The sequence below is a fragment of the Nilaparvata lugens genome, chromosome 4, assembly GCF_014356525.2.
Source record: "Nilaparvata lugens isolate BPH chromosome 4, ASM1435652v1, whole genome shotgun sequence".
Lineage (NCBI taxonomy): Eukaryota > Metazoa > Arthropoda > Insecta > Hemiptera > Delphacidae > Nilaparvata > Nilaparvata lugens.
Window position 1 is genome coordinate 70,846,271 of NC_052507.1, and position 20,864 is coordinate 70,867,134.

Sequence of the window (20,864 nt, forward strand, 5' to 3'; positions counted from 1 at the left end):
TTAGCCAGACGTTTAGTCTGGACCCCCGACTGGATTGTCCTAACATATGATAAAAATGCTCAAATGAAGAATGCAGGCGAGCGAAGCGAGCCTGCTTATCTCATTCTCGGACGATCCAGTCGGAGGTCCAGGGGGCTAGTCACTAATAAACTTCAAAAATGAAGCATCAGCTATTATGATTACATTCTCTAGTCAATTGTATCATTATCATCGTAGTATCATTGTATTTTTTGTTACCTTGGAACAAATGAATTATCTTGATTCATTCAATCATCAGCAGGAATAAAATCTACTGAACCCAAAACTCACAATTTTGTAAGAAACATGCTCAGTTGAACCTCCAGTAACAAGTATGGTAGGATACTTCACAATATTCCACTCATGGTATTACTTGAATAGCGAAACAGACAATTTACTCCTATAAAACTGTTCAATAAACTTCCTCTAGAGACTAATCATCTAGAAATCAAAGAATTAAAAAGATCTATCAAAGCTATTCTTCTACAAAAATGCCTCTATTCAGTTGAGGAATTCTTAGTATAGAAGTATTTCTTAAACAGGAGGATCCTGACATTGTTATTTTCACAGAGCATGGCTTAAAAATAAAGGAAATAAATCAAGTTAGGATTCCAGGCTATTCACTGAGATCAGAATTTTGTAGAATAGCTCATAGAAGTGGTGGTGTATGTATATTCACTAGCAATGCTAAACATACCCAAACTTATGAACTGGATTTTGTTAAGAGATTTTCTGTTGAGATGGATTTAGAGGTGACGGGACTAAGGTTAAAAATGGATGATCGATTTGAGGTAGCAGTGTTAGGTATCTATAGGTCACCAATGGAGACTGGCAAAAATTTTGTGAGCTGCTCCATACACTTTTGGAAATTACAACCGCTCGTTTCACAAATGTTATAGTAGTAGGAGATTTCAATACCGATTTTGCCAGGCAGGATAAAATGACAGAGGATATTAGAGATATTATTAATATGAATAATTTAGAAATTAAGGTCCACGAATATACAAGAGTAACTCGAACTTCACAGACAATTATTGATAATATCCTCACAAATATAGAAGGTTGTAATGTCAAGTTAGGTAGCTCAGATCTATCAGATCATAACTATCAAATTTTAGATGTTAAGTTGCAGGGCCAGTATCCAAGCAGAAAAAAAACTTTTGTGAAAGAAATTCAGCAATATGAGCTAGGAAATATGAATTGTTTGAAGCAGGAACTGCTTCAAGAAAATTGGAGTAGTGTTTATAATAGTTGTAACCTAAATCACAAATATAAGCAATTCATTGATACTCTAAGATTTCACATTAGTGTATGCTGTCCAATAAAAAAAGTCAAGGTAAAAAGTAAATTAAACAAAGTAGATGAATGGATAACTGAAGATATTCTTACTCAAAGAAATATTGTTAGGGAAGCTTATGAGGAATTTAAATTAGTGAGGGATGTTCCGAGTGAAGTCAAATACAAATGTCTAAAGAAAAACTATGCAAAAGAAGTGAGGAAAGCTAAGTGTAAGAAAACAGCTGAAATATTAACAACTAGTACCAATTTTAACTCTGCTGTTTGGGAGGTAATTAATAGAAATAGGAGAGCAGCTCAAAAAGATACAGTTACTAATGTCCCTAGGATAATCGATGAACATGGAAATTATATGGATGATAGTATAGACATTTGTAACTTTTTCAATAAGTATTATCAACAGGTTGCATATAATCTCCAAAAGTCACTGAACACTAATACTTATAATACAACTACATTAAATGCTGAGCCAATTGAAAAGGTATTTAAATTTCATCCATTATCAAGAGATGAGTTGTCAAGAATAATAAAAAATTTGAATAACAAAAAAACAGTAGGATTGGATGGGGTCTCAAGAAAAAATTTTAAAAGAATGTGAAAATGAATTACTGGACCCTTTATTGCATCTCCTTAATACTTCACTAGAGCAGGGTATTTTCCCTGATGATCTGAAACAAGGAAAAATTTTGCCAATTTTCAAGAGCGGTGATTCTGAAAGAGTTGAAAATTATAGACCCATTAGTATTCTAAATGTAATAAGTAAAATTTTTGAAAGAGTAGTTTTAAATAGGCTATTGATGCACCTGGGAGAAATTAATTTCATATGTGATGAACAGCATGGGTTCCAGAAAGGGAAATCTACTAAGACTGCAATAGTATCCCTTGTTGAAAGATTAATAGATATAATAGATTCAGGTGAGAAGGCAGCCGCAATATTTCTTGATTTATCCAAAGCTTTTGATTGTGTGAACCATAGAATATTATTGGAAATACTAAAAACTGTAGGTGTGAATGGTATAGAACTAAAATGGTTTGAATCATATCTCATAGGTAGAAACCAGTGTGTTGAGCTTACCAAGGTGGATGGGAATGAAATAGTAAAAATTAAATCTCAAAGACTGGAGGTCCAGGCTGGAGTACCTCGAGGCTCAATTCTGGGTCCCTTACTGTTTCTGTTGTATGTGAACCAATTACCAAAAGAGTTAAAAGATCACAGAGCTCTGTTGTTTGCTGATGACACATCGCTTATCTTTAACAATTATTTATTAGATAGTCTAGAAATAAATGCTTTTACTGGAGTACAGTCAATTGTCCAATTCTTGAAGCAAAGGCAATTAACAATAAATAGTGAGAAATGTCAATTCCTACAATTCAAAAGTAAATATAATTCAGTAGAGGATAGAGAAATAAATGTGTTTGTAGAGGAAAATGAATTAGACCAAGAAGAGAAAGTAGCATTCTTGGGAATTTTATTGGACAGGAAATTAACATGGCATCCTTACATTGAGAGGATATGTAATAAGATATCATCTGGGGTATTTGTCCTGCGGCAGCTTGCTAGGCTGAATGATAAAAAACTACTGTTAACTGCTTACCATGGACTTATACTATCTCATATTAGGTATGCTATTTTAGTATGGGTATTCATCTCAACAAAATATGGACAGGGTGTTTAAGATTCAAAAGAAGGCACTCAGATGTATAGAGAAAGTGAATAGGTTAGACTCTTGTAGGCCTTTATTTAAAAAGCTTGGTCTATTAACTGTGCCATCTTTGTATGTATATGAAGTTGTAATGCATGTGAAAACGAGTGGTGTGATCCAGAATTCAGATGTTCATGAGTATAATACGCGAAACAGAGCAGATTATCATATAATGGGTCACAATAGTAGGTTATTTGAACAAAAACCAGATTATATTGGTAGGAAATTTTATAACAAGCTACCTCAAATCTTGAAAAGTAATGATGATTTGAAGATTTTCAAAAAACAAATTAAAAAATATTTAGTTGATAGAGCTTTTTATAGTGTACAAGAATTCCTTTCAAACCTAAACTAGGTTGAACTACTTAGTGTTAGAATTATTATGTAATAACATGACTTGTCTTATACTCCATGACTGAAGTCTTTAGGACGTAATCTTAAAAAAAAAAAAAAAAAAAAAAAAAAAAAAAAAAATAGCCTTAATACAATATTTGTTAAGTAGCACGCCTTCAATACTTACCTATAATTGAAAGTGTTTTATGACTTTAGACATATTGATTGGTGTAAATGTTTGTTTGACAATAGTTTCAACATGTGAAAGTGTTTCTGACAATAAAAGTGATTTGATTTGATTTAATAAAAAAAATGTTCATAGTAGATTAACGTCAGGCAACCAAATGTTTACTTAAGCTGCGTTTCAAATCAAATCAAATCATTTTTCATTTTGACAAAAAAAAAACACAACTCAGTGAAATAAAGATATAAACTTCTACACAGTTAGTTCCTGTCAAAATAAAAATACTACTTGCTAAATTATTCTCAATTTGTATGCAAGTAGGAGGTCAGTGGAAAAATTTTTTAATGCTATATTCACACACACACTCACACATCTTTCTCTTTCAAGTTGGTATGTGCAAAAAATGTAAAAGAAGTATTATAATAGAATGGGAATCAGATAATTACACCAACAAAATGTTAATAACTTATAGATTAATAACTTATTATGCTTATAGATTCTGTTAGATTGAACGGAACTTGAAAAACACATAATATGTTCATCATGTGTATGATGAGTTATGTTCAATCTAATAGAATCTATAAGGATTTACATTTTGTTAATAACTTTGGTGTAAACGCAGCTTTACTCTTCAGCGGAATTTAAAAAACTTTAATTATTGTTGATTCTAACGAAAAGCAACCAAGCTCCTCTATTGGTGTTTATATTATTTTTTCAAAAACTGGAGAATCTTTGTGAATGGGAGCCCACACTTCTCTATTGCTGTTTATACATTCTCTATTGTAGTTGATACTGCAACAAAACTGAAGAATGTTGATGAATTATTGTGGGTTTAAAACCCACACATCACCATCGGTGACCCCATATGGTAAACAGTGATCGCTAGTAATCGGTGCGGCAGGTGGATGGGAGAGTGATGTAACATGAAGTGAGGGGTGACTCAGGGGGCCTCATTGGTCTCGCATGTATCAACCCTGCTGTCATAGAACAGAGGCAATAGCTCAACGCTAAGGACTAGCGCGACTCAGGGCTCAGGGCTAAGGGCTCAGGGCCCAGGGACTCAGCACAGTTGCTTCGCGCTCAGTCGAGCACAATTCACGCATCACTGCAGTATCAACAACAGTAGAATATTGAACAATATTGGAAACGTATTCAAAATACACTCTCGCTCCACACTCTGTTGTCTGAGTGATGCCTTGTCTCTGAATATTTTCATTAGAACACTTTCGCTCTCTGTATTGTTTTCGCAATAAAGTGAGGCGAACTAGATGTGGCGGCGAATAAAAAGCGAACTCTCAATGTCATTTTGGAAGATTTTTGAAAAAGTGATTGCAGTCATTGTATGAGATTAATTTCGAAGCGGTTTAAAAAGTGAACTCCCAATATCATGTTGGAAGACTATTGAAAAAGTGATTGCAGCCGATGTTTCAGATCAATATCAAAGCGGTTAAAAAAGTGAACTTCCAATGTCATGTTGGAGGACTTTTGAGAAAGTACTTGCAACCATTGTATGAGATTAATTTCCAAGCGGTTTACACTGAAACAAAGTGTGGAGATCCTTCATGCACAAGTATCATTTAATGCTCCAATAGAACATTTGAATTGGATCAGAAGTGAGGAAGAGAATATACTGTATATAGATAGCGTGACATGTCTGAATCTCCAGCACTGAATTGATCACTGTATTGTAACGAGTGATTTTTTAGTCATGTTAGCCATTTTCCAATCAATTTTTGAAACGAAAATTGAGTTGCAATAGGAATGTATAGTTGTTATGAACAGAAAAAATTATATAATATTCTATTATTCATTTACTAGAGATCCTTGAAGAATATGCTAAATGTCCACCCTTTGACAGCTCAAGGATGACAACTCTACACATTTTGATAGCTACACTTTGACAACTCGGACTGTCCTGTGTAAGACTACAGATTGAGTAAGAATACCAACTTTTTGGGACCAATTATTTTTCCTTCATTAGGATTAAATTACCACACACTTGAAATGGGGTAACAAGAAAAAATTACTCTCTAGAATAATCATACAGGAGATTTGCGTCGTCTATGACTGAATCCAAGAAAACTATCAACACTGAATTCCAAAGCCAAAAGTACGTCGAAGATATTCATGTTTCAATCGATCATATTCTTATAACGGACTTCAGTTGAACACTTCACACTGACTGGAGAGAATCAATCCGTTCATTCCACTATGAAATGAAATTGACTTCACTCCCGATAGATAGATAGATAGATATATTTATTGATAATTGTTACAAGGCTGTTGCCTATGGTAACATTTACAAAAATTGACAATAAAATTAAATCAAACTTAAGAACCCTAATGAGGGGGTTCGTCAGCCTATCATTAATAGAATCTTTATTGGAAATTATCATTACAACGATATTGTTTGTTTTATTAAGAATGTAGTGTTGGTATGCAATGTGTCTTGAAATTCCTGGCGATACATTGTGATATGGAATAATTAATCAATATCGATTCTTGCTACGAATGTAAGCATACATAAGAACATTAAGATGAGTTTTAATCCATATAATGTTTGAAAAGAGCATGTAAATATACTTACCAGTTGTAGCTTAGTGATATGTGACTTCCACCACAGATAGGGCTGAATAGCTGGCCCCAATGCTGATAGGAAGTAGTAGCTATACATGACAACATGAACCATTGAGTTGACTATTCCTATCATCACGCCTTGTTCTCCTGTAACAATTAATAATTTTCAAATTATTGATTGAATGTAAGAAGATATGGCAATAACTGACCTATGTATCATTCAATAATTTATTTATTTATTCATCATTTACAATCAACTTAAGAACAAATAAACAGACTACAGACTTTCTATGAATAATATTCATAAAATATAAATTAATAAGATGAAATCAAAACAATAAGCTGTTTGTAAGTCGGAACAGGCAATAACTTAATTTTTGTATGTAAGATGATTATGATGATGATGATGATATTATTGATTGATCAGAGGAACAGATCTCGTATGAAGAAAATGATAGAGAAAGGACATGAGGCTGAGCCCTGAAAACTAGCACAGGAATTGAAAAAAATGTGCAATCCATAATTGGAAGAATAAGACGCTGATGTAGTTAATAAAAAATATAGTGTTATAACAACATCAACGTTTCATTCTTCCAATTACGGAGGAATACCACAACTTATCCCATGCAATCAAATTATGTGCAATAATAATTTAATAATAATTTCAAATCGAATTTGCGGTGCACTGAATAACATATTTGAAGGCAATAAACTATTATAAAAAATTATGTTGGTGGAGTGTTCAAATCACAAAATTCATGTTTTTGGCTGGCTACCAAATATAGTACAAGCATGTACATATTGACACACAAGCGTATTTACACACACACACATATTATTCATCATGTATGTTCTGTCATCAGCGAGAGGTTTGACAAATACCAATGATAATGATTTGATTATGATTATATAATTCAATAATAATTATTCATAAAAATTCATGGAGTAATAAATGTGGAACATGGAACATCACCTCTGACATATTTGATGTAGATCCATACTGAAAGCACCATCGTGAAATGGTGATATGTGTGCAGAAACGTTATTTGACGTTGTTTCTTCCTCAGAACGAAGATAACCTGGAAAATGAGAGGGTGATAATATGTAAAATTATCCAAGGAATCAAACAACGATACAGAGACGCCATATTGAGGAACATTCCAGGAGATGCAATATTGTATCAAATTAACTCATTTCATTTCATTTATAATTAACTTATTTCAACTCAAATTTATTCATTCCATCAATCACATTATCTCAGGAGCTTTTTGGTATTTTATTCATTCATTTATTGTACAAAATACTACAATCATAATTTAATTATGACATTGAAGGAAAAACTAGGCTGAACCTGTACCATTTCTCTCCAAAAATTTTGATAAAAAGTTAATGTTGTCGAAAGGTTGAGGTTATGATATCACACACTGCTCCTTCACTTGATTTTTGGTCCAGGAAATTATTTAAAGATTTTGAAATTTGGAAGGTTGGCATAATACTTCAAATAAATCACAGAATGTATCACAATGAATAAAAAACTCAAGAAATATTGCACTTATTTGAAAAATTTTAATACAAATTCACAAACCTACCCACATTCTGTGACCTCATATAAAGAATATAACCTAACCTAGATCTGTTGACTTGACAGGCTTTATAGGATGATTGGATTTGATTATCTGAACACATATTTATATCGTAGATCTTCTCGTTAGATAACATAAAAGATGAAATGGGATTGGCAATGATTCTATCAGTTTATCTCGATTAATGATGTCTAAATAGATAGATACTCAATTAGTTCTGTTTGAATAATAAAATAATTCAATAAGTTGCCATCTTATGTAAGAATGTGTATGAGCTAGTATAATTATATTGTAACATAAAAAGATGAAGAACTCTAATCTAATCTAAATTCGGATTTAATTGAGTACTCGTGCAACCGACCCATTGAGTTGTGAATCTCTCATAGATAAAACAATAGTAGTATTATCATTCATCATCAAGGTATACTCCCAGTACAAGAAGTCTATTCTATGCAATGGCTGCTATCTCAGTGGCCCAATTCAGATTTGAACGTAATATAAGCTGAAATGGGAGATGGTACCATTTGGCTGGATCAACTCCATTTACAGTTCTTTCAAGGTAGTTTTAGAACGGCAGCACCGGTAAACGAGAGACTCGGATTCACTTTAATCTGTCAGCATCGGTTGGGTGGGAATGGCATTGGTGTTACCCATTAGGAATACTGACAGTGAGTGGTACTGTACAATGCAGCAGCGCCAACTTTCAAGTATCGAACTTTCAGACAACGAGAGAAAATTACAAAAGTTTCAATATCAAATTGTCAATGTGTCACTTACTAGCGCAGGATTAAAATACAGTTTCGCAAATTAAAACTAAGTAATTGACAGCGTGTTTTCTCATTTGTTAGTTGTTTTCTGCTTATTTACGCGGCGGCGGCGGCGCTTATTCTACGTGAAAGAGCATTTCAGTGCAGAGGACAGAATCGATTGAAGAAGTTACACTTGGTGAGTTTCCGCCTTATTTGTTCGCAGTTGAATCGGTTTTCCATTTACAGCGCTCTACAAGACCATCTCAACAAATTTCATTGGATGGTAATTTGAGTTATTTCATTACAAATACTTTGTTGCCCTCGTATCAAGTTTTTTTTATTCATCTTCTGTTGAACGTTGTAGTGGAGGAAACGTTTTTCATGATGAAAGTGCAGATATTTACGAAAAGTTATTAAAATGAGATGAGACAACTACGATGTTGTACATGATTATCAACATAGTAAACTACTTGTATACATTTTTATATCAGAACCGACTTGAATTTGGAGTAAGTTTATAGAGTATTGATAATCTTTTTGTGTAGTTGAGAAGTTGATATTGTGGTAATTATTCATATTGAATAAAAAAGACTTATTATCAGAGACTGACAATGGTGTAATAACCGAAACCGGTCTTTCTAATTATCAATAAATCTGTGGTTTTTTGACAATTTCTTAGTCTTTTTCATTCAATATTGACAATCTCTATATCTATAAAAGGTTAAGCCCCGACAGACTTAAATCACACCACAGCCCAAACTACTGAGCCTAAAAACTATAAATTTTGCACAATTGTTTACGGTAGCCTCAAAACATCAACTAAGAAAGGATTTTCAGAAATTTGCCCCCCTGAGGGAGCTGGGGCCTCCCAAAATTTTTGTACTTTTCAACCGCTCATTCCACAGCAAAGTCATGGGGAACTTTTTTGTTCAGCTACAAAAAATAATTAGATCTATGCAGAAAAATTCCGATCAGGAGCACAGGAGGGTTCAGGAGAGGGCTTTTTTCGAAAAATTTTATGTAAAATCACACTACAGCTAAAACTCATTGGCCTACAGATTTAAAACTCACAAATTAATATTCTTCAAACATGCTGGACACGCACTTAGAACGGATTTTGAGATATTTTGCCTCTAAGGATTTCAAAGGATGAAAAAGGATCCTATTAAGTAAGGTTTTGAACATGGTAAGGTGAACGCCATATGAAACTAAGATAATTGACACATGATATTCTAACATATGCATATGTTGTAATCATTGGAAAGCTTAAAATAATCTTATCAATCAGCTGATCGGATTAATTTTTCGTAAATCGAGAGCGCGAGCTTGCCACGTGTGTGTTTCATTGTTGTATTCTTCGAAAGTTCGGTTTGCGCCTTCTATCAGCTGTATATGGAGTCTCATACATTCCGATTAGAACAGAGCACAGAGATTTTCTTTGGTTAGGGGTTTGTTGATAATTCTTCTTTCAAATTCAAATTCTATTGCAATCAAAAATCACATTGAAATTTTTTTATAGACAACAAGATTACAGAAAAAAATGTCGAACTTGATTATATACCTACATTTATTTGTTGCACGGCCAGAAAAAGGCAAACCTTAGCCGTGAGTTCATTCAATAAGCTACTGGACTGAAACTAACTTGCAATTTTGCATGTAGATTCTTAATAATTAACCAAGGATGGTTATAGGCCTATTTTCAAAATTTCATTACATCAAGTTTTAAAATAGATCCTTGCGGAGCACAGGTTTCTGCTAGTGAATTCATAAAACGTATAAAATTATATAATCATTTAATGGTATACTGTAGTTTGTTACGATGCAATTATCTCAAATTATTAACTGTTCATGATCAATTACTGTAGTTCACCAAGGTTATTTTATCATTTCGTACTGAATCAATTATTGAACATTTCAACAAATCGAATTTGCAAACAATGCTGCTGCCGCTGTTGAGAAATCACTAGCGTCTTGCGACTATTTCAGAAATTAACTGTCATATTCAAATCAGCTAACTGTTTCACTTGTGAGAGAGCCTTTTCGAAATAAAACGGAACCTTATTTCTTTCATACATGAACTTTGAACGGTATGAGTAACCTTGAACGTATTGAATTTTGTCACATTATTATTCATGGCGCTTTGAACAAGAGTAGGAACAGGTTAACTTCTCACTAAAATCATAAAACGGTTCACAATACAGTTTAATATTGGATGTTTGGAGTTGAGATGTTTAGAGTTAGCAGTTTAATGTTTAGTTGGATGATTATTTTTTGATCTAAAGGATTATCTCCAGCGTAGGCCTAATGGACATGAACATGAAAAATATGAATGAGTATAATTTTATATGAATATGAGTGACATCATCATCATGAATAGCTAGATAGTAACTAGTGTAGTATATAACTTCTATTACTTACAGTGTCCATTAAATCAGAAATTTTTGTCATCAGCCAAAACCATGATATATGAAAGATCTGAAAATAGAATATTCAGCAGTAAATAAGCAGAATTCTGTTTCAAAAAATGTTGTTGTTATTCATATAGAGAAAATAATAATATCATGTTATTTCCTTAGTTCTTATCAGTTCTAAATTCTAAATTTGTTAATTGAGCTCTGAATTATAATATTAGTTAATATTCTAATATTATGTTGAAAATGTATGATATGTGAATGTATAAATTGAAATTGAAATGTATAAAATGATAGAAATGTTTACAGCTCTTGTTTTTTCGAGTTGTCTCATTTTTCTTATGGTTTGCAAGAGAGTTCTTCTCCTTAGGAATGAGAGATAAACGACTGGAAAATGCTCATTGCATTTGAATTTTCAAAAACTATGTTCATTCAAGAGATCAGATTCAAGAACCCTGATTCAATAACAGATACTCCGTTACAGAATTTCTGTATTTCCAAATAGAATGTTTCTAATGATATTACTTTTTTATCACTTTACTGTTTAGAGGAAGCCTCCTACAAAGGCAAGAGACACAATCAAATTTGATGCCGAGAAACGTATTTGATATTGAATTCATAAATCATGAAAATATTCTAATATTATAGAATTGGAATATTATAATGTTCCTAATTGTAGCATTTTTATCACTTACAAATGTCCTCATTTCAAGATCAGGCAGTGGACTTGGAGAGCAACTCTGCTGGAATAGGAAAGGGATGAGATTCCTCTTCCTAAATACCTGAAATGACACAAAAATTCATTAACACGCATGATCGAAAACCACATGATATAATAAATGAAATTGAAAGTCCTCTCCCTCAGTGAACTCCATTCTTTATTCAAGTGGAAGAAAACTTTCGCATTGTGAACTTTAATATCATGCTTGTAGGACTCCAAGGATTCCAAACAAAACTTTATATTTTCTAATTTTTTTTTAATCTTGAGAGAGATTATGAATCAAATAGAATTCTTCAAGGCGAATTTTTTAATAACACAATAGAAATATTTCTAATTTCGAATTTTCAGTAACTTTTCTTTCACAAAAATCCAGATAGCAATTGGAAAGTGACTTGCACCATTATCTTGAGAGACTATTGACCTTATTCTAGATTTGAGAGATAAATACTAGAGACAAATAATCTAGGTATATCCAAACGGTATCATTGCTCTATGGGGATACTGGAAATTTCGTTTCTCAATAGTATTTTGATGATAAGCACTTGCTTTACAACGAATAAGAATTGAATAATCCATATCAAAATTCTCACACCATAAATTGATCAACTCACCATAGAAAGGAAGTATAGATTACTGAGAACTTGGCCCAAATTATAAAGGTACATGACAAGCTTGAGATCATAAGGGTTTCGATCCTTCATGAACTTTGGTCCCAGCTCCAAAACAAATACAAGGTAGGAGACTAGTATAATGGCTACAGGCCAATAACTGTCCATCAATGGCATACTTGAAATTATTTCATCTGAAAAATAAAAAGTAAATACTGTAATTTGAATGGATTCATCATTGGAAATAGCTTATATTATTCATTTTCTGAATTTGATATTAAACTCCCCTATATAAAATTCGATGAAAAAATTATCAATTCAAACAGCTAAGCTAGTAGGCGTACGCCTGGGTTTTGAAACGAACGGGTGCCTATGTCCTATCTTACCTCTCTGAATTTCTACTATACTTTGTATTGTCGTTCAAGCTATGGAACTGGTTTCAAAGGCGAAGCAACATGAAGCGTTTTTCAGGCGTTTTTGCACTGGCAGCGGAGGAGTCGGAAGTCAGTAAGCTCTTCTGCTGATTATCAGCTGATTTGCGAACGCCAACCAATCGGAGAGCTTCCTGCCCTGATGACTTGTCCGCCGTAAGTGCAAAAACGTCTGAAGAAACGCTGCATGTGGCTTGGCCCCAGCACCATATTAGTTATAGTCTTGTGAAGCACAGAAATTTGGTGGAAAAATACATTAGCAGGGCATAAGTGACCTGAAACTGCACTCCTTTTCAGAAAAACTTGAGATACAGTGGATACCTGTGGAAAAAAGAAAGATATCTCTCTTCACCAATCCCTGGCTCTATTAATGATTCATAAAAAAACATATATATCGCGCAGAGAGTATCCACATCCAACAAATCGGAAATAAATTGTGAAAAGATAGGATAATAATCAACATAATTTTCAAAGAACTAGATTAATGGAAGATAGAAGACTGTACGGTCCGAATCCATAGCGCAGACACGTCTAGACTCAATAATCTTCTGTGGAAAGGGTCACACATGTAACTATCACATGGAATATCTCGCAGCAATGTTTCCTGACACCTCTGGTACCACAACTTTACATCCCGTCTTCAACAACTAATAATCAATACTAGTTATTCACTTACTTGTGATCAATTCACAAAATTAATGAGTGATAAGTTTTATTCCTTTTACTTTCTGAACTAGTTAAATCAAGGACAAACTCTTTGGGCGTTTTCCTTTTTGAGTGAACTCAAATTATTCATTTCAATGAATGTTGTACGATGTTCCTAATACAGTCTATAGCTAAACGTTTATGGAATTGTACTGCACAGTCTTCTATTTTTCATTTTCATTTTGTATTCTATTTTTGTATTCACATGGTTCTCCTATCGTTTCCTGTCACAAACAACATTGATCCGATTCCAGTTTTCATAGATGTCAATATCATAACTATGAAAACGAGAGTGGACATGTCTGTCTGTTGAAGTGAGCATGATTTTGTCAAGAACTTCATCATCCGTACTATTTCACAACATTGATATTGAACAATATCCAACATGATCTGTTTGTTAGGATAATGTATGAAGGAAAATTAAGAGTTGGTTTTCTTTCCAGATGACTTATATTATTTCCAGTGCAAGTTGGAGCTACAAGAAGGTATAATTACAATAGATATATTGAATCTATTCATGAATAGGTATCCTCAATTTATCATGAACTTAGCAATCAAATGATTATATCATATGATATGTAATTTTAAATAATGGTCAATGACCTTGTCCAAGGATAACCTTACGCTCGGATAATCTACATGAATCATTTATATCCTATTCCTTGGCGTGTATTTACTCTTCCATCTTGAAAGCCAAGTACCTGATTTTGATATTCCCTCATTACTGTAAAAAACTTGATCATGTTTATTTTTTTTGAATTTTTATACTTAATCGAAGTTTTGCATGATATAACAACAATAATTGTAGTTAATATTGTAATTATTATTGAATCTTTGTTTGTGTAGATCCTTTAAACATCTTACCTCAATCCAATTGTTAAAGAGCATTCATATTTCAATTCTATTTCCAGATACTGTTTCTAATACCGTCATTCAGGTTTATTTTCATTTTCTGTTATTTTTGCCATATAAATCTACCAATCACACCAATATAATCAGTGACCAATAACACTCCGACGCACTTATCAATTCAATTGGAATTACCCTGAAGCTTTCATCTCCATATTGCCAAGGGAAAATATCTTTTCGGAAATTGCATAACCGGTTTTCAGTTTTCAAAACTGTTTGGCACCATGAAGTTAAAGCTTTGATAGTTTTTCCAATATTGAAAAATTGTAATAACGTGAGACAGCAACAACAAAGGTTCGTTTTTATGGTCGAGAAAGCAATTAACAGATTAATTGTACGCTTCGTAGCATCTCAAATTATGGAGCCACTATTTTTGGACATTGTGTGGAATTTGGACGAAAAATTGAAATTTGTTGAACGGAAGTTTTGTAGCATTCCATAAACAGACAAATCATCAACAGCGTTTGTCTCTATAAACAGACCAATAATCATCAACAGCGTTTGGCTCTATGATTCGGGCAATTTGTGAAAAAGCTTTCATTTTTATTGAGTTTAGTGATGTCATTATTATTGAATCCTTTATTGCTGTTCCTTTATTGAATTATATCTGACCTCCACAAAAAATTGTATCTACAAATGTAACTTACGAGAACTTTCATAATTAACTGATACTGGGGCCATCCAGAAATGTGTTGAAAATGCTTTGTAGATTGAAAAAACTAGATGAACAGATTAACTCACTTGATTACTCCTAGACTAATGACACAGAGAAACAAAATATTATTCACTTTGTGCAAATTCCTCTCACTGTGTGTTAATGATTTATTTGTGAATAAGTCGAAGAAGTAATTTATTTATTCAATCATTCAGAATTACACAACTTACAGAAAAGTAGCACAGGCTTATAAGCCCAAAACGGTTCCAATTCTAATTTATACAACAGTCTAAGTGTAGCTAGGTTATGTGTCACTGAACATTCTTCAATGATAGTATTGATAACGAACACTGATAATCTTGTTGAATTTGACACCATCATCCTCCATTATTTGAAAGGCAAGCCAACATTTTTGTACTATTTGTAGATATTGTACACTGACAATACCGTGAGATAAATTCTAATTCCGATGTCCTATAGTGGTGTATTTTGTTATTCAATGAAAGATTTTAGACTCCTCCTCTTTCTCTTCCTCTTTTGAAAGACTGGATGTTCGTAATTCTATTAGAACAAATGAAGTTCAACTCACCTTCAGATGTAATTTGTGATTCGTAATGAGCCTCGAATGGGATTCTCTGTTCCACTGTTACCTCCATTTTGATTGCTGAAATGTAAAATTTTGGATAACGATGAAAGTGTAAATGTAGTAAATGTAACACAGAATGTATGTGTTGAGTCTATTTGATATTAACCATATCTATTGAGGGCTTTTATCTACTAGTCAAAAGAAATGCTGCTCGAAAAGTAAATGACTTCGAAGCTGGAGAATGGACCTTTAAAAGCATACAACATTTCTCATACCTGGGTGTTGACGTGAATAGTGCCAATAAAGTGAGTGACGAGATAAGACGGAGATTGATAGCTGGAAATCGTGCCTACTTTGCGAATAGAGCAATCAAGCTCAAAATTTACAAGAAACTGGTAAGACATTTACCGTATTACATACGGTTCAGAAACCTGGAATTTAACTGCAGTTGATGCCACCAAACTGAGAGTTTTCGAAAGGAAGATTATCAGGCGCATATATGAAGGCATCAATGACAATGGAGTTTGGAGGAGACGGTCAAATGACGAAATAAATGAAATTCTAAGGGGTGAGGATGTGGTACGATTCATCAAATCACAAAGATTGCGCTGGGCTGGTCATGTTGAGAGAATGGCGGACCAACGAATGCCAAAAGCATATTTATAAGGCCCGGATGGAGGGTTAAAGACGACAAGGGAGGCCACGCAATCGATGGAGTGGAGGATGATCTCCGGAGAATGGAGACGAAAGGTATGTGACCGTGATGTGTGGAGGGCTCTAGTGCGAGAGGCTAAAGCTTACATCGAGCTGTAATGCCAGAAGAAGAAGAATTTCATTCAGTTTCCGGGGTATAACAGGACAAAACAATAAAATAAGGGGATATTTCTATTATTAGAAGTTACTGCTTGTAATAAAACTGATTACAGTACCTATTATTTCTATTGAGCTATACTGTAATCAACTTTGAATACTTTGATTATTAGTCTTCACCATGTAAAATAGATATAGGAATGAAAAAGTTGATCCAAACAAACTTTGCCAAATAAATCATCTCTCAAGAACAAATCATATCAATAACGCTTATCTCAATAGTAAAATACATTCCCATACAGGAATAGTATTGTATGAAAGTTGTCAGTCACAATTACTTCGTGTAGTACTAGATGCTTCTTATCCATGATGAGTCAGTATATTACCATTGAATACGATCCAAATCTCTTACTCTCGTTACAAAAAAATCAATGAAAATTGATGGAGATTTGTGAAGTCTTGGTCTACAGTATATTACAAAAATGAAAACGAGAATGAAAATTCATGGAGAATTGAAATCATGGTCCACATCATATTATTAAAATAATGTGTATCTGAGAGGTAGAAGATTGTGAGGAGTGAGAGAAACGTCTCAATTTTATTGCAGTGATCATCAAACCTTTATAATCATCAAATCAAATATTTTCTCCAATGAAACTATTTTTACCAAACAGTAAATTTGAATGTTGAAGACATTTCACCATACAAGAAGCTCTATATCTTATAAACCATATTTAATCACAAATACATCGAGGGAAAATCGTTCTTATTCACTTTTCTTCTGAAAACCAAAAGTTTATTCAAATGTTGAGACATTCAACCACACAAAAAGCATTCTATCCCAAATACTATATTCAAATAACCTAAATACATCGAGGGAAAACTGTTTTTATTGGATTTTCTTCCGAGAACCGAGAGTGTATTCAAATGTTGAATCCTCTTGACCACACCACAAGCATACTATCTCATGAACTGTACCATACATTCCCTTTGAACACTATTATTGAGCTCTCAAAATTGTGGCTAGAGTGCTCAAACTCTGGTCGGTGGTGTATTTGTAAATGAGATCTAGTCGTCTCATAGAGACTCTATCTCATTAAATGGGAATTAAGCTTGTTCGCGACTCGAATGCTTGCTAGTGGGAGATGAGACAGAGAAGGAGTGCTTGCTAGTTTATGTATGTGAGACAGAGAGAGAAAAGCATCTGCAAAGCATCTCCTTTAGGAGCTGTCAAAGAACTGCTGATAGTATTAGGACTCAGGTTAATTACGACTATATGAATACACGACTATCTTCTTAGTGAGTTAGTGGGCAATGATATAGTTTCCCTTCATAGTTTTGATTGGTTTACTTGGTTTGAATCGGAAATTTTCTTTTGATTCCCTTGGAGTCATACGAGTTTAATGAATGCTCAATAAAGATTTTTGGGGTTGAGTTATGCTCGAACCCTTGAAAATCTTTCAATAACATCATATGTAATCAAAATTTGAATTGCATTATATCCACATTCTGTTAAATAACTCTATACTTTTATTACGAAACAATTAGATAATTAGCTTTGCTTTATTGTCATTTAGTGTTGATATTGTGTAGCAGCCAGCATATCGATACCAGGATAGAGAAATCTAATACAATCCAATCAATTTTCCTGTGCTACAATATTGTACAACACGACTTATTTCTGTTTAAATAGGTGGTCAGAACAAATTCAAAGTAAGAGTTTTCCTGGCTAAAATATTCCTTATTTCAATATCATTTTTTTCACGCCATTCTCAGTGTTATCATTGAATACACCCGTTAACAGGCTATTATCCTCTCATGAAGAAAGATCTATAATATAATAAAGAAAAGAACTGGCTTTTTTACGTACGACGTACGGTATTGGAGATTCACGAATGACGCTCGTTTGAACTACTGGACTGGTTATAGGCCAATTTGGAATTCTTCAAGATTTCAGTAGGTCAAGTTTTCAGTTTGTCAAGTTTTTATTGGGCCCTTGAGGAGCAAGCGTTACCTGCCAGTAGACTACTCAATAGAATTGAATAATTCAGACTTTGAGAGGAATCAAATTATTGTTTGAAATTTGAAATATTTTTTTAAATTGTAAGGAATTGACGTTTTTCTCACTACATTAATTTGCTCGTCAAATAGGTTTAAGAATTGTCAGAGCTGATTCCCGAAGTTTCAATGATTCTGTAACACTCGCATCTCCAAAATCGTATCACAATTTGGAATGAATGCAAATTGGCATATCTCATGATTCAAGTTATGAGAGTAAGAGGATTATAATCTACTAGCCGTCAGGCTCGCTTCGCTCGCCATATCCGTCTAGCCAGGGGGCTCCGCCTCCTGGACCCCCGACTGGATCGTCCAAGAATGAGATCAGCGGGGTCGCTTCGCTCGCCTGAATTTTTCATTTGAGCATGCTTCATTCCATCAGAAAGTCAAAGTACTGAGAAAACGCAGAAAAGCTGAGAAAAACGCTGATTTTGGTCGTATCTTTGATTAAATATTAAAGTCATCTCATCACAAAATTTTTAGACCCTAGCTAAACCTCTGTACTAAATTTGAACATTTTCTGTCTATTACTTGATGAAAGAACTGAGAAAACGCAAAAAAACGCAGATTTTGGGCGTATCTTTGGCGTTATTTCAAATTTCTTCTAACACAGCATTATTACACCCTAGCTCAGCTACTGTACTAAATTTGAACAATTTTTATTCATTTGTTCTTGATAAATCTGAGAAAAAGCTGAAAAAACGCTAATTTTGGGCGTATCTTCAACGTTATTGCAAATTCCTTCTAACACAACATTATTACACCCTAGCTGAGCTTCTGTACTAAATTTTAACATTTTCTGTTCATTTGTTCTCGATAAAGCTAAGAAAACACTGGAGAAACGCAGATTTTGGGCGTATCTTTGGTAATTTTTCCAAATCCGTTCTTAGTGCGCCTCTAAAGGGCCAACTGAACATACCTACCAGATTTGAACGTTTCTGGCTCGGTAGATTTTTAGTTCCGCGAGTGTGTGAGTGAGTGAGTCCGTCAGTCAGTGAGTGAGTGCCATTTCGCTTTTATATATCCATATAGATTTCTACCAGATTAACTCAAAAATTCATAATATCATAGTTATTAGTGTAATGAAACAGGGAAAGTAATCTTGATATTAAAAGAACAGACTGTCAAGTAATAACATTGACCTTCTGACATGGTTACTGACAATAATTGACAGACACATTTCCAATCAGAAGAATGTTAATTCAATTCATTCCCTCAATTGACACCAATTTTTCAACACTGTTTTCAATGGATTCATATGATTCTGTGACTTCAATAATATGAATTTACATATTTCCATTGAAATTACCTGTGGAATTGTTGGTGTGGAATTGAACTCGTGATGAAGGGTCATTGTTTTTAGTCAACTTAGTAGAAGCTATGGTTACTTTCACTTTCAATACAAAGTGCTCTTATGTCAGGATACTCTCATTATCGAATACTATAATGAGGAAATCTATTTCACAAAACTCTCTCAGAAATTAGAGTGATTTCTCAAAATGAGAGTGATGATGTCAGTCTCGAATTATATTTTATTTTGTATGAAATATTTTTATAGAAAAGCTCTTTTATTGTTCCAATCAGATCGAATCAAACCAGTACAGAGTTTACCAACTTGTCGAAGAGAAGCTACTAAAAAATGAAAAATTATGAATAATATTTAAATTTACACGCATTATTGGAGCTTTTAACTTGTATGAATTAATATTAATGAATTTACACGCATTATTGGAGTTTTTAACTAGTATGAATAAATTGATGAATTTGAAAGTTCAATAGAAATTTTCTCAGATTTATGAGTTTTGAAAGGTGTGTTTAGTTTTTAACTAGTATGAATTAATTATTGATGTATTTGAAAATTAAATAGAAATTTTCTCAGATTCATGAGTTTTGAAAGGTATGCTATTTTGTTTGTATCTTGTTTTCAGTTTTTTCCTAAAATTCAATAGTACTTATATTAGTTAAGCTATTTTATTTTCATTTTAATGTATTGTTTTCCAAATTGAATGCTCAATGTGCGTTATGAGGGCATTAATAGGATTCAGTTCCTGGTGCCCTCAAATATGTAAATTTTCAAATAGATAAATGTCTATCATGAGATCGATAATTAATACTCACTGTGAAATATTCGGATTTGCTATAGTTTTATTTGAAGTGTCTCTCAAAAGTGTTTGCAGACCGAAGTCCTAATCCCTGAGATGGAGAGGTAGGTTCCAACGTCGCCGATTACATAACCGTAGCAAAGTCGCTCTCCAAATGTCCCGTTCTAACAGAGTGTCATTTGTCGATAGTTATCAAATTAATTATTCAATTTTTTGAACGACCGTGTCGTAGTGTGGCAATTTGAACGCTTTGTTCGATTGTATTGTTTCTGTGACATTGGTTGTCGAATGAGAGGTTGCCAAATTTCACCCCTCCAAAAGCTATATGATGGAACAAAAATATTCGATTATTGTACAAGTTTGGTAAAGAATTTATCTGGAAATATGCAACTGGTCTCTCTAGGATTGATGGAGAGTGAGATTTT

At 33.4% G+C, this 20,864-nt stretch overlaps 1 protein-coding gene across 1 annotated transcript in view; it reads right to left on the reverse strand.

Annotated features, from left to right (window-relative positions):
* The window catches only part of LOC111060917 (elongation of very long chain fatty acids protein 4), a 25,203-nt gene extending 4,508 nt beyond the window's left edge, over positions 1-20,695 (reverse strand). Inside the window, exons 1-7 of the mRNA XM_039426352.1 lie at positions 20,456-20,695; positions 15,473-15,547; positions 12,187-12,377; positions 11,550-11,636; positions 10,862-10,918; positions 7,085-7,190; positions 6,122-6,258 (exon numbers count right to left, since the gene is read on the reverse strand). Of these exons, the coding sequence (XP_039282286.1) occupies positions 6,122-6,258; positions 7,085-7,190; positions 10,862-10,918; positions 11,550-11,636; positions 12,187-12,377; positions 15,473-15,539 (645 nt within the window). The 5' untranslated portion in view covers positions 15,540-15,547; positions 20,456-20,695. The remainder of the gene's footprint in view (positions 1-6,121; positions 6,259-7,084; positions 7,191-10,861; positions 10,919-11,549; positions 11,637-12,186; positions 12,378-15,472; positions 15,548-20,455) is intronic.
* Between the last annotated feature and the right edge of the window lie 169 nt (positions 20,696-20,864).